The sequence below is a fragment of the Trichoderma ghanense genome, assembly GCF_004382785.1.
Source record: "Trichoderma ghanense strain CCMA-1212 chromosome Unknown scaffold_5, whole genome shotgun sequence".
NCBI lineage: Eukaryota > Fungi > Ascomycota > Sordariomycetes > Hypocreales > Hypocreaceae > Trichoderma > Trichoderma ghanense.
The window spans coordinates 84,683-106,811 of record NW_027395668.1 but is presented as its reverse complement, the minus strand read 5'-3'; the positions used below and the strand labels follow the sequence as shown (position 1 = coordinate 106,811).

General features: G+C 56.5%; 10 protein-coding genes across 10 annotated transcripts; 5 read left to right on the top strand and 5 right to left on the bottom strand.

The window, feature by feature from the left end:
• Positions 1–133: 133 nt before the first annotated feature.
• On the bottom strand, positions 134–1,513 carry CCMA1212_004975 (uncharacterized protein; the record flags this gene model as incomplete). Its single annotated transcript, XM_073702256.1, has 1 exon — positions 134–1,513. One exon carries the CDS (start codon positions 1,511–1,513, stop codon positions 134–136), a length of 1,380 nt encoding a protein of 459 aa, XP_073559020.1.
• A 213-nt stretch (positions 1,514–1,726) lies between these two features.
• CCMA1212_004974 (uncharacterized protein) lies at positions 1,727–2,587 on the top strand (the record flags this gene model as incomplete). Its single annotated transcript, XM_073702255.1, has 2 exons — positions 1,727–1,825; positions 2,276–2,587. 2 exons carry the CDS (start codon positions 1,727–1,729, stop codon positions 2,585–2,587), a joined length of 411 nt encoding a protein of 136 aa, XP_073559019.1.
• Positions 2,588–4,842: 2,255 nt separating this feature from the next.
• CCMA1212_004973 (26S proteasome regulatory subunit rpn11) lies at positions 4,843–6,102 on the bottom strand (the record flags this gene model as incomplete). The annotated part of the gene is made up of 3 exons (XM_073702254.1): positions 6,029–6,102; positions 5,625–5,878; positions 4,843–5,527 (listed from the first exon to the last, which is right to left on the bottom strand). Exons 1-3 carry the CDS (start codon positions 6,092–6,094, stop codon positions 4,843–4,845), a joined length of 1,005 nt encoding a protein of 334 aa, XP_073559018.1. The 5' UTR covers positions 6,095–6,102.
• A 673-nt stretch (positions 6,103–6,775) lies between these two features.
• CCMA1212_004972 (Histone deacetylase RPD3) lies at positions 6,776–9,205 on the top strand (the record flags this gene model as incomplete). The annotated part of the gene is made up of 5 exons (XM_073702253.1): positions 6,776–6,783; positions 6,910–7,135; positions 7,220–7,520; positions 7,586–8,127; positions 8,192–9,205. 5 exons carry the CDS (start codon positions 6,776–6,778, stop codon positions 9,203–9,205), a joined length of 2,091 nt encoding a protein of 696 aa, XP_073559017.1.
• Positions 9,206–10,237: 1,032 nt separating this feature from the next.
• CCMA1212_004971 (putative DNA-directed RNA polymerase III subunit rpc6) lies at positions 10,238–11,574 on the top strand (the record flags this gene model as incomplete). Its single annotated transcript, XM_073702252.1, has 2 exons — positions 10,238–10,515; positions 10,611–11,574. The coding sequence occupies 2 exons, from the start codon at positions 10,238–10,240 to the stop codon at positions 11,572–11,574; spliced, it is 1,242 nt and encodes a 413-aa protein (XP_073559016.1).
• A 543-nt stretch (positions 11,575–12,117) lies between these two features.
• On the bottom strand, positions 12,118–13,388 carry CCMA1212_004970 (uncharacterized protein; the record flags this gene model as incomplete). Its single annotated transcript, XM_073702251.1, has 5 exons — positions 12,118–12,304; positions 12,383–12,489; positions 12,552–12,721; positions 13,088–13,152; positions 13,234–13,388. 5 exons carry the CDS (start codon positions 13,386–13,388, stop codon positions 12,118–12,120), a joined length of 684 nt encoding a protein of 227 aa, XP_073559015.1.
• A 360-nt stretch (positions 13,389–13,748) lies between these two features.
• On the bottom strand, positions 13,749–14,162 carry CCMA1212_004969 (uncharacterized protein; the record flags this gene model as incomplete). The annotated part of the gene is made up of 1 exon (XM_073702250.1): positions 13,749–14,162. A coding segment is annotated over one exon (414 nt), but the record flags the coding sequence as incomplete, so codon positions are not given.
• An 864-nt stretch (positions 14,163–15,026) lies between these two features.
• Positions 15,027–16,776, top strand: CCMA1212_004968 (uncharacterized protein; the record flags this gene model as incomplete). The annotated part of the gene is made up of 4 exons (XM_073702249.1): positions 15,027–15,108; positions 15,189–15,220; positions 15,295–15,374; positions 15,435–16,776. 4 exons carry the CDS (start codon positions 15,027–15,029, stop codon positions 16,774–16,776), a joined length of 1,536 nt encoding a protein of 511 aa, XP_073558683.1.
• A 1,260-nt stretch (positions 16,777–18,036) lies between these two features.
• On the top strand, positions 18,037–19,086 carry CCMA1212_004967 (uncharacterized protein; the record flags this gene model as incomplete). The annotated part of the gene is made up of 3 exons (XM_073702248.1): positions 18,037–18,204; positions 18,313–18,712; positions 18,743–19,086. 3 exons carry the CDS (start codon positions 18,037–18,039, stop codon positions 19,084–19,086), a joined length of 912 nt encoding a protein of 303 aa, XP_073558688.1.
• A 373-nt stretch (positions 19,087–19,459) lies between these two features.
• Positions 19,460–21,313, bottom strand: CCMA1212_004966 (C6 finger domain transcription factor nosA; the record flags this gene model as incomplete). The annotated part of the gene is made up of 1 exon (XM_073702247.1): positions 19,460–21,313. The coding sequence occupies one exon, from the start codon at positions 21,311–21,313 to the stop codon at positions 19,460–19,462; it is 1,854 nt and encodes a 617-aa protein (XP_073558689.1).
• Between the last annotated feature and the right edge of the window lie 816 nt (positions 21,314–22,129).

The window sequence follows — 22,129 nt, the reverse complement described above, 5'->3', positions numbered from 1 at the left end:
AGAGGTTCGATGTCCATAACGCGCTGATGAAACAGAATGTGTGCGTTTCGCATGATTGATTCCTCCCCCTTTCGGAGAGGTGGTAGTTTCTTTCTGAGTTGGTGTAAAGTGGGAGCCATGTGACTGGCTGTATTCATATCCACGGTCTTGATTCGTGGCGGTTCGACCGTGTCCTCCTCGGTAAAGGCGGAGGACCCAGAGGCTGTATGTGAGGCGTAGAGTCCGAAGGGCCATAATGATGAAAAGGTGCAAAAGGTGGCGGAGGCATCCGAGACGAGGGCGACATCAAGGGCGGCGAGAGAAAGAACTGAGGCGAGACCATGCCGGCTCCTTGTGAGAATCCCGAGTCGGAGGTGGCCGGCGAAGAGATGTTGGACGTCATCAGCGGCCGAGCATTCGGCAGGCGTTTGGTGACTCGACGAAGAGACGGGGGCGTGGTGCTGTTTTCGGATTCTGAGAGGTCCGAGTCATGGTAGCTGTGGTGTGTCTGGCTCTGGCTGAAGGCTGGGTTGTAGTTGTTGGCGAAGCTTTGCCCGTATCCTCCCTGGTCGTAGTCGTGACTGTATCCTTGGCCGTATCCGTAGTTTTGGCCGTAGTTCTGACCATAGTTATGGCTGTAACTCTGGCCATAGTTCTGGCCATAGTGTTGGTTATAGTTTTGGTTATAGTTGTGGTTATAGTTTTGGCCATAGCCATAGCTGTGGTTGCGGCCATGACTGTAGGCGCTGTTATTGTTGTTTCCGTAGTTGTAATTGTTGCCGTTGCCGCCATAGTTGTGAGTGCTGTAGCCGCTGTAGCCGCTGTTGGAGCTGTTGTAGCTGTTGAGGCTGTAGCGGCTCGCCGTGGTCCGGGCCCGCGGCCGTGGAGGCGGCAAGCTCTGGTCGTCCGTCTGCTGCCAGGCCTTGAGGCTGCCGTCGCTCTGGATCTCGAGCCCCGCGGCAGCAAAGAGCGGCACGGTCTCGGGGTACGACAGGGTGAAGGGGATCCAGAAGGAGCGGCTGATGATGTCGCGCGCACGCTCGGGCGTCAGGCGCTGGACCGGGTCCGAGGGCGGAATCTCGGCCATTCGCTTGAGGGTCCAGGCCAGGTACCGCGCATAGAGGGCCTGGCGGTCGGTGGACGACGAGTGCAGGCGGAAGACGTAGCTGCGGGCGATTGTGTTTGCGATGCTGGGCAGCGTCACCATGCTGGCCTGGCCGGGGCCGACGCGCACGACCTCGAGGGCCTCGAAGCCGTTCTTCATGAACTTGATGCACACGGGGCACGAGCGGCCGTTGGCGACGCGGACACTGAAGCCGTCGGGGTTGTCGGGCAACGGCGTCATTCCCTTGGCCAGCGCCCAGCAGCGGATGGCCTCCTTGGACTCTTCGGGACAGGTGATGCTGACATGGTCGGGCGAGTAGGCGCGGTAGCCGTAGTAGATGAGGGCGGCGGTTCCGCAGACGGCGTAGGGAATGTGGTCGAACAGGCGGCCGACGCAGTCGACGACCTCGTTGACCGTGGCCACGTCCATGATATGATGCCTTTCTGGCAAATGGTTCGGTGTTGAGGAGGGGTATCGGATTGCGAGATTCGGGAACGAGGGAATGAGATTCAATTTGCGCTTTCGGCGGAAGAAGGCATCGATGTGCTCCAATGCCAATGTTTGTTGACGCCGATGCCGATCGTACGAGCAACGCCGAGTAGGTACAGTATGGTGTCGATGCCGGTATTCTGCTGGTTGGCAATGCTTGTTGGTGTTTTCATTCACCAGCCCGCCGTCAAACTGCCAGCACCACCACGGCCACCTCGACGTGGTCGCTGGTGGGAAGCGATGGCGGCGCTAGTAAGTATGAGAGGGAGCAGGAGGGAGAGGAACAAGTTGGAGGTTGTCGCCGTAAATAGAGGGATTGTGGGATGGCTGTTGGGTAATGTGACCGCACTACCGCTCACTACTCCCGCCTAGTACGAGAGGCGGCAGCAGGGAACAAGATATTACTACCGACTGCCTGTCTGTACCTGGTCCGTCGCAAGGTAAGTAGTAATAATATCTGATAGTCTACTACCTTGGTAGCAGGAGATGTTTGTTTGTTTATGGCTGGGGCAAAGCGTTGCCTTGTTCGCAACGAAGCCAGCTGCGGCGCAACTCGTCTATCGTAGTGGTATTGAAGGCAACGGACTCCCCCCCCTGCACGTGTAGACGCACGAAATGCCGGCGCCGCAGGGGAGGATGCGAAGAAGAGGTGCGATGCCTGTGTCCTTGTCTTTTTTTTCTTGTTCTCTTCACCGTTTGCAGCTGTGGCTCCTGCCTGCAGGTGATGGCGACGGCGATGATGACAGCAGCGGCAACAGGGGCAAGTTAAGCAAGCGGGCGGATCCGGTGCGAGGGTCGACAGCCGCGATTATCGACGAGAATGGACGGAGCGTGAAGCGTCGAGGGTTAGAAGACAACGAGTCGAAGCCGTCTGTCTGCCCTCGTGGGCGCGCGGCAGCTGAGCTCAAGCCGCAAGAGTTGCGCAAGTCAGAGGAGCAGCAGCCGCGGCTTCAATCCATGGCTCCCCCAGCGCCCATGGAATTGAGTGATGAATGGGAAAAGACGTGTGGTTGAACCAACGAGTGAACCAACGAGCGATTGAATGAATGTTCAAACGCTTGCCTCTTGTCTCAAGCAAGGGAAAATGCAAGAAGCAGAAACGAAAGCGTTCGCTGGGCTGCGTCCAACCCCTGCACGTCATTGGCACTGTACGGGGAACACAGAAGCGAGAGCCTGAGCCTACCAAAGCCTGGCTGGCGGATTCCTCGCTTCAACTGCTTCTGGGGTTCCGCAGCGGTCCTCAGCGAATCCATCCACCCTAAAGGCGGTCCCGTAGTCTGGTGGCAGCGGCTACTGCAGTGCTCGCAGCAGCCCGGCTGGCAGCGCCGCCAATCCGCGGTGACTGCCGGGGGGAGGCTGAGCTGCGTCTTGTCTCTGCCGCAGCTGATGATATTGGGTGTACGAGTGCACGTGTGGACACGACGCTGCGCACTGTGGCGGCTGCACGGACGGCGTGCATGCGCGAGACACACAGAGAAGAGGGAACAACTGGAGACTTTGATGGATGTGCTGCAGCAAATCCCTGGGCTGGGGGGGCTCCAGTCTTGTTCCACAAGGGCCCTTGTTTTCTTGCTTTGGCCTTGACCTTGTCCTTGCCAGTCAGTCCGCTTCTTTCTTTCTCTTGCGCAGTTTCCGGTCCTCAGTGTGTTTATTAGCGCCGTGCGAAGTTCGTCAAGTTCAAGGCGTCGGGTGCAACAGGCGGTTCCCCGTCGTTGAGACAAGTCGGTACTTTGAACTTGGGAGGATGCCCTCAATCCTGTTTGTGGCTTCTTCACCGACTTCCCTTCGAAAATTCCTCCTACTGTACGCATATGCAGACGCGTATAGAAAAAAAAAAAAAAAATTCCAGCCTACTGCAATCCGCATCACAAAGCCCGCAGTAGCCGCAGCGCACTTCCAGCTTGCCGCAACCAACAAGAACACAAAGACCAGCAGCCATCAACAACAGAAGCACATGTGCTCCCAATACAAAGCACCAAACAAGGGGCCTGCAGACGCGGATGAATCAGCCCCCTGTCCACCCACCTCTGCAGAAGAGGCCCAGAGTAAACACAGGCTTTTCCGTCGACCAGTTACAGCAAAATGCAAGTACATGGTGCTTCTGCACAGAGAGGGGCTGCGTGAGCGAGCGCGAGGGTCATCGCCAATCGAACCAGCGCCGCCTGATGCCAAAACCGCCGTGTGACTGCTGCCAAGCTGCGGCATCTTCCTAACCCCCAGAAGCGAGGACACGAGCATGCATCTTTTTTTTTGTTGTCTTGTGTGAGTGGCGAAGCACACGCACAACGCTCATGAGGAAGACGAAAATACGTAATGTGTCTGTCTTTCCCTGCTGGGGTTGTCAGTGAGAAGTATCAAGTACTAGGCAAGTATGTAGGTATGTATTGTATGGACGATTTTGATGTTCTCTTCATCGTCTTGCGTATCCTTTTTGTTGGGATTTGCGTCTTCGATTGCTCAGCTGGCAAATCAAGAGGCGACATTGACGACATGATAGTATGACGATGCACACACACGCAAGTACTGTATTAGGCTCTCCATTTCAGATCCTACTAGTAACTAGTAGTCGCATGGTACACCAGCATCCTCGCATCATCTGCATCATCAGAAAACTTTCAAGCACTACCAGTTAGGTATCATTTACAATCATTTACATCAGGCATCAAACAAACTGCATCTCCCATGAAGACGCACAAACACCATCACACCTCTACTGCCAAGTCAAGCTCAACCACACCCAAACATCACACCAACACGTCAGCAAGATCAGCACACACGAAAAGGCGGAACATGGTTAAGAAGAAGAAGAGGAAAAAAAAACAATTGTTAAGGTGCAGTGACATGTCATGATTCGTGCTGCCCAACGACGGCTTCATGCCCCGGTGCAAGGGGCCCCTACGCATTCCTCCCGGTTGTAGGAAGCGACGAAAAAAGCCGAGCCGACGACACAGGACACCATGTGCTTAGCTGCTAAGTAATGGCTCATGGTCACGCAAAACCACCATCTGACCTGGTCAAAACGGGTCAGAGTCCATCATCCAAGGCTACGTCTCTCTCAACCCCCCGCGTCTTCCAAACCCGATTATGGCAGCGGCTTGCCAACATTTTCCTAACAGTCCCCTCCTATTGTGCCAATCATAACCAGCGTGCTCCAGCTACATGAACCATGGATGTGCGTGTGTGTGAGAGAGAGAGTATGCAGCAGCACTGAACAGATACTAGTGCGAGCATGCGGTCGTAATGGCTGCCCTCCTCGTGTTGCTACTCGTCTATAACTCCTCCTCCGTCTCCATCTGGTCGCCGTTTGACTGGGCTAGCGCTCCATTCTTCTTGGGCATCGTCGCCTCCTTGTCAATCATCTGCCTCGACACCGACACGATGTTGTCCTCAATCAGCTCCTGGCCAACGTCCTCCAGGTGCTTCTTGGGGTCCAGCTTGCCGACGTAGCGCGTCTTGAGTTGCTCCTTGGTCAGCTCCGTCTCCTCCTTGACCCTCTTCTCGTAGCCGTCTGCCAGGCTGACCAGCCTCTGCAGCCGCTCTTTGTTCTTTTGTCCCTCTGTCCGGAAATCATCCATTTCCAGCGCTTCCGTCCACACATGCTTGTGGAGGTTCATCAGCATGTTCTCTTCCAGCGCCGTCTTGCGGTAGTTGATGGCAATCGAGTAGTAGTGTCGGTTGAGTCCGTGAATCAGCGCCTGGATGGATGGCTTGTTGAGGTGGCCGAGGTTGCTCGTGCTCTGGCGCGGCTCCTGGCCCATCATGAGCAGCTGGGGGTTGATGAGCCGGAAGGCATCAATCACGACCTTGCCCTTCACCGACTGTATGGGATCGACGACGACTGCCACTGCGCGCGGGTTAAGCTGCTCGAATGACTGTTGAGTGTTGATGTCCACCGATGAAAGCCAGCAGCCAAAGCCAGGGTGTGAATGGTACCATCCGACGACGGATTCCGGCCTGTCCGCCTCTGTTAGCCATGCTTTCCATTACTGCAACAGCGATCCTCTGCTCGCCGGCCGGCTTGGCTACTCGTCTCCAGTATGGATGGGCTCACCTTCCAGTCTGCCGCAGCATATCCATCATCTTTGTCTGAAACACAGGGTCGACAGCTTCGACACTGACACCCGTACCGCTCTGGGGCATGGCAAACACGTCCATGACCTTGACTGTGAAATCGTCGACGAACTCGCCCAGCATCAGGCCCATGACTTCCATCGGCACGCCCGCGCGGCCGTGCCGGAGCATCTTCAGCAGGGCCAAGGACGAGATGTAGACGGTTTCCGAGTTGTCGATCAGACTGGTGTTATCCTGTGAGCAGATCATTGTTAGCCGCTCGTTTCGCCAATTTCGTCGCCTTCCAGGTGCTCTCGTCTCCGAATTTCATCCCCATAGTTCGATAGATCGAGACAACGAGCACGAGGGAGCTCCGGACATTGTCATGATGCAATCAAAGCTTACAGTGCCAGGCGTAACTCCTCCCAGGCCCATGCCACCTCCACCCAGCAGATTCCTGAATCGCTCCATGATCGAGTCTGTGAGGATTGAAGATGTAGAAGAAGAAGAAGAGAATCAATAGACGTCGAGATTGAAAGGTTGTCGTGGCGGTGCGGTAAGAGGTGCGTGTATGTGGAAAGCTCGAGATGGGAGGCTGAGATGGTAGCTTGCTGATACCTTGGAGCGTCCCGCCACGACAAGTTGACGCAGTTGTTCGGCAGCCTGCTACAGGGGTGAGCTGCTGAATAAGCGGATCACGTGCTGCTCTGGCATCTGGAAGCTCTGGCTCTGGGCTTTTGACTTCAAGGCTCTTGAGCAATGGGACGACAAGTACTTCTTCATGAACAGAACACTTTTTGCTTGGAATCTACTTATCCATTTTTAGAGAAAAACTCAGTATTAGGTTACAAACTATTATCAAACAAGTGAGTACCACATGGGATGTCTCTTGAACCGACCTTCTCGCAAGTGCTGCATCTCTCATGAGGGCCAATCGGAAGTCGGTGGCACTCCCAAACTTGGGTGGGCTCGCAGCCTTGCCGCAGCAAGGTTTATCCGGCCTTTGCCGCATTAGCACCAAGTCCCAGGTGCAGCCGCCTCTCTACCAACTAAACTTTGGGGCGGCGCGCTTCCTTACCTTATACACATCTTTCGGCTATCGTTTCCCCCATCGTTTCTACAACTTTCTCTCACCTTTTCTCACCTATAAATATGCAGGAGTGCCTTTGATTCTGCCATCAATCGCATCGCTGCTGCTTCCACTCTCCAACCTTCCATTCTTACAAACCGACATCGATCGAATTCCCGCCAACTGACGCATTTTCACACTCGCGCTCTCTTACAAGCAAGCTCCTTTGCATTGCTGCAACTTTTCCAATGGGCGAGAGCAACATGGCGGGCCTCGGGTCCGTGGCCCTCAACGGGTCATCACCGAAGAAGGTCGCCTACTTTTACGATTCCGACATCGGCAACTATGCCTATGTTACCGGCCATCCCATGAAGCCGCACCGCATTCGCCTGGCCCACAGCTTGATTATGCAGTACGGCCTGTATCAGAAGATGGAGATTTACGTATGTCAAGCATAACCGTTGCCCTCCAGCAGTGGCCCAACAATGGCGGCCTCGTCGTTCATGAGATGCTAACAAGGCAAACAGCGCGCCAAACCGGCCACTCGCGGCGAAATGACCCAGTTCCATACCGACGACTACATCGACTTCCTCCAAAAGGTCACGCCGGACAACATGGACAGCTACATGAGGGAGCAGGGCAAATACAATGTCGGTGACGATTGCCCCGTGTTTGATGGACTGTTCGAGTTTTGCGGCATCAGTGCCGGCGGCAGCATGGAGGGCGCAGCGCGTCTCAACCGACAGAAGTGCGACATCGCCATCAACTGGGCCGGAGGCCTGCATCACGCCAAGAAGTGCGAAGCCAGTGGATTCTGCTATGTGAATGGTACGTCTCCACGCCTCATGTCGCCAAGCGATTCGTGGCTTTCTAAGCTGACCATTTTACTGCAGACATTGTCCTCGGTATCCTCGAGCTTCTTCGATTCATGAAGCGCGTGCTCTATATCGACATTGACGTTCACCACGGCGACGGCGTCGAAGAGGCCTTTTACACCACCGACCGTGTCATGACCGTTTCATTCCACAAATACGGCGAATACTTCCCCGGTACCGGCGAGCTCCGCGACATTGGCATCGGCCAGGGTAAGAACTACGCTGTCAACTTCCCGCTCCGCGACGGCATCACCGACGAGTCGTACAAGTCCATCTTCGAGCCGGTCATTGAGAACGTCATGAAGTACTTCCAGCCCGAGGCCGTTGTCTTGCAGTGCGGTGGCGACAGTCTGTCGGGCGATCGCCTGGGAGCCTTCAACCTCAGCATGGACGGCCACGCCAACTGCGTCAACTTCGTCAAGAGCTTCAACCTGCCCACCCTGGTCCTCGGCGGCGGCGGCTACACCATGCGCAATGTTGCCCGAACCTGGGCGTTTGAGACTGGCGTGCTGGTTGGCCAGGAGATGGACCGGGCTCTGCCATACAACGAGTACTACGAGGTTTGTTCCCCTGTTGTGCCATCAAACTTTGCCGTGGCTTGCGCGCTAACCCTAGGCTTTCTAGTATTATGCTCCCGACTTTGAACTCAATGTGCGAGCGTCCAACATGGAGAACTCGAACAGCAGGGAGTACCTGGAGAAGATCACCGCTGCCGTGATTGACAACCTGCGCCATACCGGCCCTGCTCCATCTGTCCAGATGCAGGACGTCCCTCGCAAGCCGTTTGGTGGAATGACGGATGAGGAGGAGGCTGAGCTGGATGACCTCGACGAAGACGAGAACAAGGACGTCCGAATGTCGGAGCGGCAGTGGGACAAGCTCGTGGAGAATGGGGCCGAGTTCGAGGCCAGTGATGATGAAGACATGGCCGCTGAAGCCGGAAAGACCCGCAGCAAGGGCAACAAGAGAACCTTTACAGACTTCCGGACCGGAGAGCCTGAGGAAAAGAGCGAACGCCCGTCCCCTGTACCTGCCGCCGCTGCGGCTGCTGCTGCTACAATTGGCCGTGCTTCCGAAGCCCCTGCGGTGGAGGATGCCCACGATATCAACGATGACACCATCGAGGACTTTGCTGCTGCAGGCGAGCAGGAGAAGGCGTCAGCAGATAAGATGGACGAGTCCAAAGAACCCGAAAAGGAGAAAGAAGCCGAAGCCGAAGCGGCAAAGGAAGATGAGCCTGAAAAGGAGAAAGAACCCGAAAAGACTAGTGTGGACGATGATGGCGACGTTGGCATGGCTGACTCGGAGCCCAAGGACGAGATGACGATCAAGAAGGAAGACGTTGAGCCTGAACCAGTACCCGAGCACGTCCCCAGCAAGAGCCCCGCGGTGGAGGAAAAGCCGGCTGAAGAACCCGAAGCAGTTGCCGCCCCCGCGGCCCCTGCCGAAGAAGCTGCTGCTGCCCAAGAGGAGCCAAAGGCGCCTGAAGCGGAGAAAGCCAAGTCCCCCGAGGCGCCGTCCGACGCCAAGGAGAAGGAGACCGAGGCCGCGGAGGCGGAGGCGGACGTGGACGCTATGGAAGTCGACCAGGAAAAGGGCGAAGCCGAGCCGGAGAAGGCCAGCACACCGGCCGCGTAAGCCTATACAGGCGAGTGGGCATTCAGCATGGACCATTCGATGGCAAGCTTGAAAGCCAGAGAGTTGGGTTACATGGAGCATGAAAAGCTTCGGTTTGATTGATGCAATTCACGCTGTAGAAGGGTAGGATTCGGGCGAAGGAGGCGTTTCCGGCGTGAGGGATACCCACAAGCCATAACACAGCCGGTGGTGAGATATTCGAGCCACCTGTTGAGCGCTGGGTCAATGTCTTCTCTTGTGTCTTTTTGTTGCTTTGTTGTTTTCTGATTTATACGGAGTCTATATCCATAGCGCGTCCAAATTTCTAGTCCGACGATAATACAATGACAGACGTCTACATAGTACTGCTAGTAGAGGGTTGAATACAGCGTTTCTCAAGACAGGATGAATAAACTGTCGTCCTCCCATGACTCCAACTTTGATACTACCATCCTCGTCGGTATCGAGACCGTCTTCACGATAGTGGCCCCGCCCCCACTAGAAGTACAGGTGCAGGCACCTGAGCGGCCGCCGAGATTCTCCCGGCACACGGCAAGGCAAGAGCTTCAAGAGTCCCCACCCGCCTCCATTAAGGTTATGATGGCAATTGATGGCAAATGGCAAGGCGGGAAAAAAAAAAGTTCCAAGTCAGAGCCTCGTGTCCCACCACAATACGATAACGATTTCAACAATATTTGCTGCTATCGGCCGACGAGATAACGAAATAACGAACGACTTGAAGACAGAGAGACACGGACCGTCATTTACCATCCATTGCGCCTTCAATGTCAATGTAGCGCCGGCACAGCCATTGAATACAACCAGGGCGAGAGGAGAGAAGAAGGGAATACTTAACTCACCTTGGATTGACTCTAAACCGGAAACCTCGACAACCCCAGCGACCACCACCTACGATCAAGATCTTGCACCCTCTTCCACAAGCCGGCGAATCCTTCAACGACTGTACAATCACCGCTATCACGAACGATAAAAACCTCGTCCTAACGCCCCAACCCGTCAAAAACACCCAAGACAACACACACAGACGCCAAGATGTCGGCCTCAACCGCCGGTCCCTCGCGGACCCCCGGGGGCGACGCCGACGCGGCGAAGCTGGCGGTGCTCAAGGAGCTGCTGTACGAGCGGTGCCGCGAGGAGGGCGACATGTTCTCGCAGGATGACCTGCTGCGCATGGACGTGATCCCCAACCGCGACCTGCTGCTGCTGGCGCGCGTGGTGCAGTCGCTCAGCGACGACAAGCTCTTCATCACGATGAGGGAGGCGTCGGGGCAGGTGCTGTGGAAGTGGCGCGACAAGCAGGAGGCGCACAAGTGAGTTGCAGCTTTTGATAAATCCCAGTCGATGCCCCTTTAGAGGGCAAGTTTCAATGAGGGTATGGTGATTAATGGTTTTATGTGTGTTGCAGATACAAGCAGTGTACGACGGACGAACAAGTCATGGTCTACTCCCTCATCGACGACTCCGGCGGCGACGGCATCTGGACGCAGACGCTCCAGAAGCGGCTCAACATGCACGACTCGGTCCTCAAGAACGCCATCAAGCAGCTCCAGGCAAAGGGCCTCATCGCGCCCTTCAAGAACGTCGAGCACCCCAACAAGAAGATGTACATCAAGGCCTCCATCCGGCCGAGCGACCGCGCCACCGGAGGGCCCTGGTACACCGATCAGGATCTCGACGAGGCCTTCATCGAGGACCTGCAGCGCGTTGTCTTTGACTTTATCAAGAGGCAGAGCACGTACCACAGCACACATGGTGGCGCTGCGAGGGGTGCTGCTGCTTCTAGTCAGGGCGCGAGCAAAGCTCCCAGCAAGGGCATCATCAAGGGCGGCGATGTGCCCAAGGGGAAGAAGCGCGACGCCTCCGAGATGGAAGCAAAGCCCACCGCCCCCAGCAATCCCAAGCCGACAACAACAACGACAACAACCACAACAGCACAGACATCCTCCTCCTCTTCCCGCAGAGAACCCGCGCTCCTCCCCCTACCGGCAGGCTACACGGCCTACCCCACCGTCCGCGACATCGCCCGCCTGCTGTCCTCGAGCGGCATCACCAACAACACCATCCTGTCCGAGGGCGACGTCAAGAAGCTCGTCGACGTCCTCGTCTGGGACAACCTCGTCGAGCCCGTCAAGGTCGCCGGCAGGGTCGGCTACCGCGTCTCCCGCATCGCCCGCCAGTCCGTCGAGAGCTGGGCCGGCCGCGAGGACCCCACGGGCCGCGCCGGCGGGCCCGAGCTGTACGTCAGCCCGCTCACCGAGGCTCCCTGCGGGCGGTGTCCCGTCTTTGACCTGTGTGAGGAGGGAGGACCCGTCGGGCCGAGCAATTGCGAGTATTTCCAAAAGTGGCTTGGGAAGGAGGACATTTTTTAAAAAAAGGACGAAGGATCTTCGTTGTACGACGATGGCGGATTTTGCATCATTTGGAGTTTTCTCATTGTTTGGATCTCTTCTTGTTTCAGGGGATGTTCAAGGATGTATGTACCCTTGCGTCCCATTAGGAGACTGTATATATCCTCTTGTGTTTCTATATATCTACTCGGCAGGCGAAATTGGGGGAGGTAGGCTCAGTATTGCACAAAGATTGATCGCAGGATAAACTTGGAATAGAGGCACGAGTCTTGGGTCTCATTGCTAGTCTACCAAGTTCACTTTGTTTAGCTAATACGACGATGGGCAATTGCAGAAGACGAGCCCCTCCTATTTACAGACACGAATTCATCAAGACCTTTCAGTTATTGCAACAGATGTGTATTTTCTTTTATGCTTTGCAGCACCGTAAATGATTGGCTAAAGGATATGGCGAGGTACTTTTACAGTCACTCTGGAGCTCTGGAGCCCCTTGTTTAAGCCGCCCAAGATGATTTCAAGGTCCACCAAACGGTCATGCAGAGCATTCTGCTAACTTGCACAAGCTTACAGGACACCGCTGTCGACAATGGTGGGGCGGGGCTCGTACTTGACCTTGCCGTCGTCACGGCCGGTGGCCTCGAGGGCCTGGACGACAGCCATGGACTCCTTGTCGGCGACCTCGCCGAAGACGACGTGGCGGCCGTTCAACCAGGAGGTGACGACGGTGGTGATGAAGAACTGGGAGCCGTTGCTGTGCGTGATGTGTTAGAATAGTGCGCCAATAATGCAGAGGTCCCTCTGTAGAGATGGGTTGTCCGCTCCGACTTACGTGTTGGGGCCGGCGTTGGCCATGGACAGCAGACCGGGGCGGTCGTGCTTCAGCTGGAAGTTCTCATCGGCAAACTTCTCGCCGTAGATGGACTTGCCACCAGTGCCCTGTAATTGGGGTCAATCGTCGACGCTCCTGAAGCAATGGCTGTTGCGAGGGGCGTCCATACGTTACCGCGGGTGAAGTCACCGCCCTGGAGCATGAAGTTGGGGATAATGCGGTGGAAAGAAGAGCCCTTGTAGCCGAAGCCCTTCTCGCCGGTGCAGAGAGCACGGAAGTTCTCGGCGGTCTTGGGGACAACGTCGTCAAAGAGGTTGAAGTTTATGCGGCCGGTTTGCTCTGTTGTAAGGGACGTGTTAATGCCAAGCTCCATCCACAGCTACAGCTTTTGACACAGGTACAGGTGCAGGTGCATGAGGTGATTATTTGGAGAAGGGGGGACTACTGCGTCACCGCTTGTCCCCACCATCCGACTGACAGCCGTGTAGTGGGTGCCAGGACAGCAGAGAGCCGACTGGAAAGGAGAGCAAGGGGTAAAGGGAGAGGAAAAGAGAGAAGAAGAGAAGAGGAGAAGGAAGCGACAGGGAGAGGCATATAGAAGAGGCAAGCTCGTCGATGCAGCTCAATGCCTCCTCTGGCTGGGCATTCAGAGGCCACTGCTGGGCGAATTGATGCTTTGTCGGGCGGAATTGGAGCTGGACTCACCCTTGATCTCGTTGGTGGCACGGCCGTCCTTGAAGACCGGGCCCTTCCAGGCGATGTCGAAGTAACTGGAGACAGCAGCGTTAGAGCAGGAACCGAGTGATAAGGCGGATGAACTGAGCTGGACACAGCTGGTGAGGACAACTTACACCTTGGAGTTGGACATTTTGGCGGGTTGTGAGTAGAATCTCGGAGTCGCAAAGGAGGTGGAAGCGGTAATGCGTTGAGAAAGAGAGAAAGTTCTTGAGGCCGGGGAGCAGAAGTTATGGCGGGGTAGGAGGGGTTGGAAGAAAGCTGATCTCATTTTGAACGTGACTGGAGGGGTAACGTTAGTAACGCGTATTGCGCCAATCAGGGAGCCGGATGGTGGCAACAAGGGAGACGGTGGGGTGCGACGAGAGGAGCCGGTCACGTGGCAGGCCAGGGTACGAGGGAGTACAAGGTACCTCTCCGGACGCGGCAAGCAGCTTGACGTCGCCCAAGGCTCGGAGGTACCTGGTAGAGCTCCCAGAGCTTCCGTGGCAAAAAAAAAAAAAAAAAAAAAGGACCAGCAATTGCTCTCTCTCCTTTTTACCAGCGGCAAGCCAGTGCCTCAATTGCGTTGTGCCGCCATACCAGATGCCTCACAGCAGCTGGAAATGGCCGCAGCAGCGCTCGCAATCGCTCAATCCCCCTCGGGCCCTCCAGCCAGGATCCCGCTCAACGGCCAACCGCTTCGCCGCCTTCCGATCGCCAGCGCGACGAGCTGACGTGAACTTGGTGTGCGGCCGAGCTGCAGGCTGGCTGTGGGCAGAGGCCCGCGCTGATTGGACGGCCGAGCCAGGGAGCCCTTCCAACGTCTTCGCGCGGGCGGAGCTGCTCCGCCTATCATTTGGTCCATGCCTCTGAGGAAAACTGGCTGTTTGGCAGTTGCAAAACGCTGGCAAAACGAGAGCAGGGAAAAGAGAAGGAAACAAAACCGGTTCGAGAAAAGGCCGAGGTGAGCGGTGTCATCGCTGGGTGGTGGTGGCAATCGGAGCTGCCGCTCCTCCTCCTGTTCCTCCTCCTGTTCCTCCTCCTGTTCCTCCTCCTGTGCTCTGTCCGTTTTGCCTCGACCTTGGCTTCAATCGACGGTGCTTTCGTTTGAGGTGTGCTGCGTTGATACTCCATCTCATTCGCATAAAGGGTGGTGACTCTGGGGTTAAAGGACAGAGAAGCTGCAAGACAGAAGGAAACAGGTGCACCGTACCTTGGCGTCAGACAGAAACTTTACAGTAGGCAGGCAGTTGATGGTGGTGATGATGTGATTTCTACGCAGAAAAAGATCCAACAAGAAGACGTAGCTTGGGAGACCGGGGGTGATGGGACAGCCAGCAGAGGAGTGAAAAAGTTTTGGGTGATGTCAGTCAACTGAGCACAAGGTACCGTTTCTGGCCTGAAGTCTCAGGTTGCCGCTGGGCGTTGTGTTAGTAATGCGCATCAAAGTCGGTGAAGCGAGCATTTGGCAGAGAAAATCCACCAGATGCCTGTCAAAGAATACTTTCTAAAAAAGCGATTGAAGCGAAACATGCATCACATCAGCTGGCAACTGGTGGAATTGCTTTAAAGACCGAGGGATTGCATACCACAACCAGTCTTTGCTATAGTCGTAGCGAAATCCTTCTCCCCGTTTTGCCCATTGTTGTCAGCACCGCGCACGGTATAGATGCACAATATGCACAGTCCGCCGTTCAGCGACTCTCGCTTCTCCCCAATCAGGCAACGCACACCACGTGATTGCATCGCCCTTTGCGGCCTAGCTCCCAATTAGTGTCCAAGTGTCCAGGTTCGGCGACGACGTGGAAAGTGGAAAGTGCCAGACAGCCAGAGAGAGTCTCGTCACCCCTCTGGCATCTTCAAGTCTCCAACTCCTTGCCCCTCGACATCTTCTGCTTCGGTTTGCTGCCCCTGCCCGCTTGTCAAGATGGATTTCAACGACCTGAAGAACACCGTCTCGAACCTGACCTTGTACGATCTCAAGGCCGGGTTCCGGAAGGCGCAAAACGGTACGAGGCATCGTCCGCTGGTCCCTGGCGCTGCTCACAGGGATGGGAGGCTGATACTGACGCGGTTCGATGTGTCTTAGCCGTCATGAACTACACCGAAATGGAAGCAAAGGTGCGCTCTTCCGCTGGCGATGGCGATTGCAATTTCCAATTGGCGAACATACTTGCTGACTCCCAGCGCGTCAGGTCCGAGAGGCGACAAACAACGAGCCCTGGGGGGCGTCATCCACCCTGATGCAGGAGATTGCCAACGGCACCTTCAATTAGTACGCACGCGTCTGCCCTCGGACTCCCGGGGTCCTGTTCCCTCTCTAATGCTCGTGCAGCCAGCAACTCAATGAGATTATGCCCATGATCTACCGCCGATTCACCGAAAAGTCCGCTGAGGAGTGGCGCCAAATCTACAAGGCCCTGCAGCTGCTCGAGTTCCTCATCAAGCACGGGTCGGAGCGCGTCATTGACGATGCGCGTGGCCACATTACGCTACTAAAGATGCTGCGCCAGTTTCACTTCATCGACCAGAACGGAAAGGACCAGGGCATCAATGTTCGAAACCGCGCCAAGGAACTGGCGGAGCTCCTGGGCGACGTCGAGCGGATCCGCGCAGAGCGCAAAAAGGCCCGGGTCACCAAGAACAAGTACACGGGCGTTGAGGGCGGCATGACTTTTGGCGGCGGCTTCTCCAGCAGCAGTCGCTTCGGCGGCTTCGGCAACGAGTCCGGCTACGGCGGTAGTGGTGGTGGTTCCGCTGAGTACGGCGGCTACTCCGGCGGCGTATATGGCGATGGCGGCGGCTTCGGTGGCCAGGCAAACGACTTCCGCGACACCCAGAACCGTTCCGAGAGATTCGAGGAGTACGACGAATTCGACGAGGGCGACCGGCCCGCCGCCAGCTCTCGTCCTGCAAGGACCTCTCCTCCGAAAAAGGCCACAGCGCCGCCTCCCAAGCCAAAGGAGCCCGAGGTAGACCTATTCTCGTTTGACGAACCTGCCTCGACTGCTCCCGCGCCGTCGAGCAGCTCTGGCTTGGCAGCCCTTGCCCCCAGCAACACTGCCAACGACGATGACGATGAGTTTGACGACTTCCAATCGGCCGCCCCGGCGCCGTCCGCCGCGACAACGGCCCAGCCCATGTCGCCCACATCAGCCTTCTCGCAGCCTCTGTCGCCAACCTCGCCCAACTACTCGAGCACCCAGTTTGCTGCCCCTAAGCCGCTGTCGGCTCCGCAGCAGGCCGGCATCAACCAGATGGTTAACCTCGCCTCCATCTCACCAGCCAGCAGCGCCAACCCGACGCCTACGGCAAGCTCGGGCTTCAGCGTGCCGATGCAGCCCGCCAAGCCTACCGGCTACCAGCCTACGGGGCCCAACTACTTTGGCACCGTCCAGGCCCAGCCGACGGGATCTTCAGTGTCGTCCCAAACCACCAGCGCCAGCCTGCAGCCTGCGAGCAAATCCAACGGCAAAGCTGCCGCTGCCGGCGGAGACGCCTTTGGTGCTCTCTGGGGCAAGGCCAGCGCCGGCATCAAGAAGCCCAGCACGCCCACTGCCGGACCAGCCCTGGGCCAATTGGCCAAGGAGAAGAGCAGCGCTGGTATCTGGGGAGCTCCCGCGCCAGCCCCTGCCGCCCCACAAGGAGGCTCTGCCTCTGGCGATCTGCTTGGGTAGACGAACCACGAGGGCTTGAGACAAAGAGACAGATATCACGTCGGATGGGACAGGGGTGGGAAACGGTCCAGAATAATGAGCGTGGTGGCTGGGGTGACACTTGTATGACCAAAAGGAGTGTTGAGGCCATTGAATGCAAGCGACGAGGAAGCAGGCATCTTGTCATGTTGGGAATCTTTAGATAGGCGTTTACGGCGCGTTATGTTGATGAATTGGCAATTGCAAAACGAGTTGAAGCAGCCAACCGGATCTCATCCCTCTGTGCCTTTTCAGTCCCAGAAATATGCCGAGCCTAGACGAGAAACATGCGGGCCAGGAATGCAGCCGCCTCTCTGAAACGGGACCAGAAACGCATCCACAGCTGAGCCTCGATTCTCCTCATCTACTTGGTGCTCTTATCTGCTGATGCCGTGATGCCGGACAGGGTTGAGCGAATCTCTCGGGGCCAATCGTCGGGACGGTGGGGCGCGATCCTCGGGCTGCCGGGATCCATATCGGCGCTTAAAATGCGACGGCACAGACAAGACAGAAGTACATCAACATTGGTCCTGGGAAGCGCGAACAGACGCAAAATGCTGGTTTTGTAACTCTGGTCCCCGAAGATCGGTGAGATGGAACCTGAAACGGTGACCGCGGCTATTTTCGTGTTCGCTTGGGCGCAGCAAAAAAAAAAAGTGTCGATCTACTCTTTGCAGATCGAAAGGACGATGGATCGCTTGTTGTATGTGTGTGATATAAAAGAAGTTGCTTGGGGTTCTTGTTCTATCTAGCCTTTTCTTTCCTCAATCAACACAATCAATACAATATTTATTTCCTTGTTATTGTTTTTTTTTTTCTTTTTTTTTTCCTTTCCTTGAGTCTATTCTCGTCATCGTATTTCCTATCTCTTGCTTTTGTCCTGTCGGTTTCGCGGTCCCTTGGTTGACGACATATTCACCTTGCACCAAGTCTGAACATCTCTTCTTACCACTCTTCTAAACGCATCTCATCCATCGAAATTTCACAGAGTCGACAAACGCCCTTAATCTTCTCTCTTCTTTCCGGAACTCTTTCTCTCTTTGTTTTTCTTTCTTTCATCATCTTTTTCAACTTTCAATGGACTCCCAACCCGCCAATATTCCGCCCTCACGCCTCCCCTCCCCAATCCCCCACTACTCGAACCACCTCCCCCTCAAAACAATCAACACCACCCGTCCCAGGCTCTCCCTCAGAATATCCTTCCCTCCTCCTCCCTGTCCTTCTCAAGCATTCAGAAACAACATGGGGCCTTCACCGGGATTTGGCGTCCTGGGCGCCACCTTCACGGCCTTGAGGCTCCTGCAGACCGTGTCACTCGTTACCGTCATTGGTTTGACGAGTAGTCTCGTCAAGGGCATGGTGGAAGAGAACGTGGCTGTTCCGTCTGCGATTGTCGGCACGCTGGTCGTTGTAAGTCCTTCCTCTCTTTTCACAGCTCCCCATCTTCTCTCCGTGAGTAAAACCGTGCAAGTGGTTTGCAAAGACTGACACGAGCTTCGTGATACCTACCCTACCCAGGCCTGCATAGCAACAACATACACCCTCACCAGCTCCGTCCTCTACTACAAACACCTCCTCCCACTCCTCATCGCCGCCGCAGCAGACGTGACTTTGCTCGTCGCCTTCCTCATCGCGTCCTGCATCCTCGGCAAGCCCCTGCACAACCTCAATTGCAAGTCATTCCCCAACCACAGCAACAACAACGCAGGCGCATTCATCTCCTCCCTCTTCACATCCTCCTCCTCCTCCTCCTCCTCCTCCTCCTCCTCCTCCTCCTCCTCCATCGTCAGCCCCAGCAAATCAGCCTGCCACTCGATAAAAGCAACATGGGCCCTTTCCATCATCAGCACGATCCTCTTCTTCGCTTCCGCCCTCACCGCAATCTCCCTCTGGAACAAGCTCAAGCGCCGCGCGGACCGTCCCCGCAAGAACATTGATTGCGAATGAGGGTACGCCTGCCGCGGTGGCTTTCAGGGGGCCGCGCCGCCAACTGAGACCGTCGTCCGCAAGGCCCGGAGCCTGGGGACGTTGGCCATGGCGAGGGCGCAGCACCAGCGGGATGCGAGGTCGCTGTACTACGACGATCATGGCGATGATAGCGACGACGACGACGACGACGACGGGGTTTTTGATGCGGATCTTGTCCCGGCTGTTCATCGTCTGCTGAGTGACCGGCATCCGTACTTTCCCCCGCCACCTGCGGCAGCGAAGAGGATGAAGAGAAGGACGAGACGGCCGGTGGAGGAGATGCCGCCGCTGCCTCCTCTGCCGGCTTTCATGACTCGACCATGAATGACAAAGCTTAGAAAAGCAATTGCGGAGGGGAAAAGCAGAACAGCAAAGGAAAACCACAAAATGGTGGAAAGGGTTGATTTTGATATACAGAACACACAGGATGTGGATTAGACTCAGACTTGTTTTGGAATCGGGCATTTGCGTCGGGAGTAATTGGAAAGGGCATGATAAACAATCATGCATATGTAGACAGAAATTTGGAAGAGGTACTTATCATTCATCAGAAATGGCTTGGGATATACAAAACATGCATTAATATACACAGACATGGCGCATGCAAAACCGAGAAGCAGTTGAATCAGAGTTTGCCTAGGTTAGTATTATTTAGTCGACCAACCGGACGAGGAAGAAGGCAACACCAGAAAGGGTATCATAACAACACAACTCCATGCCCCAGAATGTTCATGCACTGCGCAACGTCCCAGCTCTCGTCCAAGGGCCGCCGCGCCCACACCCGCTCCATGATGCTCATGGCCTCCCTGAGCGACCCAAACGGTTGCAGCCCGCCGAGTCGGGCCACTATGCTCTTGTATTTGGCCTCGTCTTCTGGAGGAGCCAGGCAGCCGGCCACGCAAAGCGGCCAGGCCAGCGCCCCCAGGCAGGTCCCGCTGGGGAGGTTGCAGAGCATGTGGGTGGTCTTGGACACGGCGGTGCTGATTTCGGGACACGACGGCTGCCAGCCCGTGAGGACCGTGTTCACGTAGATCAGGGCCGCGTAGAGCCAGATGGTGTTGTGCATCGCATATGACGGCTGCTCGCCGAGGACCGGCACGGAGATGATGGTGGCAACCGTATCCGCCCGCGGCTCCGTGCTCTGGATGGCCATGATGCCCCCCTTGATGGCGTCTATCAGGATCGTGCCCCGCGACAGGAGCTCGTTGATGGACAGGGAGCCGGCCAGGCTCTGCGCCTTCTTCCACGCGTGCAGAGACGCAATGTCGCCAATGACCTGGAGAACCCAGTTGTGCAGCCCGCGGAACTCCTCCATCCGCAGAGGCCCCTCGCCCATGGTGCAGGGGGTCCACTGCGTCGTGTTGCACGAGGGCACGATGGTGTTTTGGTAGCTGTACAGCCGTGGCGGACACGCAAGCGTGACGCTCGACAGCACGTCAATGTAGAGCAGGTTGGCCGTGAAGAACCTGCAGGCGGCCTGGTTCGTGCTCCAGGGCCGCTTCATGCCCATCTCGGGCGGCGGCCAGCGCGTGTTGACGAGGCCGTTGAGCATCCCCTGCCAGCCCTCTGGGTCGGGCAGGATCTGCCGGAACAGGGCGATGGCGGCGTCGAGATGCAGCTTCCAGTTCTCGCGGTTGCCCATAGCGACCTCGAAGATGAGCAGCTGGATGATGCTCTCCATGACGACGAGGCCGTCGCGCGGGTTCATCTTGCGGCTGTGCAGCGAGCTGACCTCACGCTGCAGCTCGCGCAGGCCCAGCTCCATCTGGGTCTGCAGGTTCCGGACCATCTGATTCAGGCACTCGCTGTGCTCGGGCTCGCCGTTGTTGAGGATCAGGGCGAAGTAGTACGAGGCCAGGGAGACGGTGATGTGGTAGAGCGACTTGTTGTTGGACTGCAGCGCGTCCATGACCCAGCCGCGGCCGCCGACGAGGATGTGCGGGCGGTAGTGGGGAAACAGGTGCGGGAAGACGTAGTCCAGATACATGCAGGTGTAGTGGATGTCGGCTGAGCGGTCCAGCTCGGCCTGCTCGTCGTTGCCGCCGCCAAAGGTCTGGCTGTGCCAGGGAATCTCGGGCGGCGACGTGCCGGCGGTGCTGCCCGAGCCGTGGCTGTTGGGCGACTCCTTGGTGGACGGCGCCGACGTCGCGTAGGCGCGGGCTCGCTCACGGTCCCGGTCCCGGTCGTGATCGCGGTCAAGGTTGTGCTCACGGTCCCGGTCCCGGTCAAGGTCCTCCTCCCTCGGCCCGTCGTCGCTCAAGCTGACCTTGCGCGTGCCCGTCTCCAGCAGCTCCATATACTTGCGGTCCCGGCGCCGGCTGGCCTGCTTCTTAACCTGGGCCTTGACGTGCTCCGCCATCTCCTTCTGCTTGGGCCCGCCGTCCATCCAGTCGGGCTTGACGTCGCCGTAGTGGCATGTGATTTCCAGCGCGGAACACCCCGAGCACTCGGGCCGGCGTTCGTCGCACTTCTTACGCCGCAGCCTGCAGGTGTAGCAGCCGGACTGCGACCGCACCTTGGACGACGACAGGATATGCCTGAGCGAGGGCATGGCTGCTTTGCTGCCCCTTGAAGAGAGAGAGGACTTGGGACGTGACCTCGTTGACGAGCTGTTGGTGGGTTCTCACGGAAATGTTAGGTATTTCTCTTGCGATGGGTCGCCCGAGGGCTCCGGTGAGGCCCGATTTGCTGCGTACAGCCTCGCGATATCGATGCAGGTAAGTAGTGATACTCGGTAAACAATACAAGATGGTGGTTGAGTGAAGTTGCATGTTTACTAATGCACCCAGTACATACGATGGATAAGACGGGCTGGTGTTAGGCAGGCGGTGCCAATCTGCTGCAGGGGCGGACCAGGAGTGCTGAATTGTCCGCTCTGATTAGTCAGTCCCGCTGACGGGTCCCGCTGGGGTAATAAGGCTGAGGCGATCCGCACACATCAAGTGTCGATGACTGGTGGACTTGGAGATGGGACATTTACCCGGTAGACGTGCTTGAACTTCAGGTTGGTGGTTACCTTATACATACATAAGGCATCATACATGTGTATTCCACCTTGGTGTGGAATTCTAGTCCATGCTCTCCATTGAAGCATGGTGAGTGAATTTTACTGTCAATAGACATCCGGATTAGACCAGCCCAGGTCAATATTGCACACAGCATGATGCCAGCAGACAGAGGGCAGTAGTGTCAAATGCACTTGGTATATTGCCCCCTAGCTGAATGATCCCAAACTCATATTGCACCACTGGAAGGGTCTCTAGTCTGGCGACATAGGGTTCCCTGGTCCAATCCACCTTGATCGTCGTTTCCACGCAGATAACTTCCAGTCTCGTAGCCCAGAGTCGGCTGGCTACCACCTTCGTCG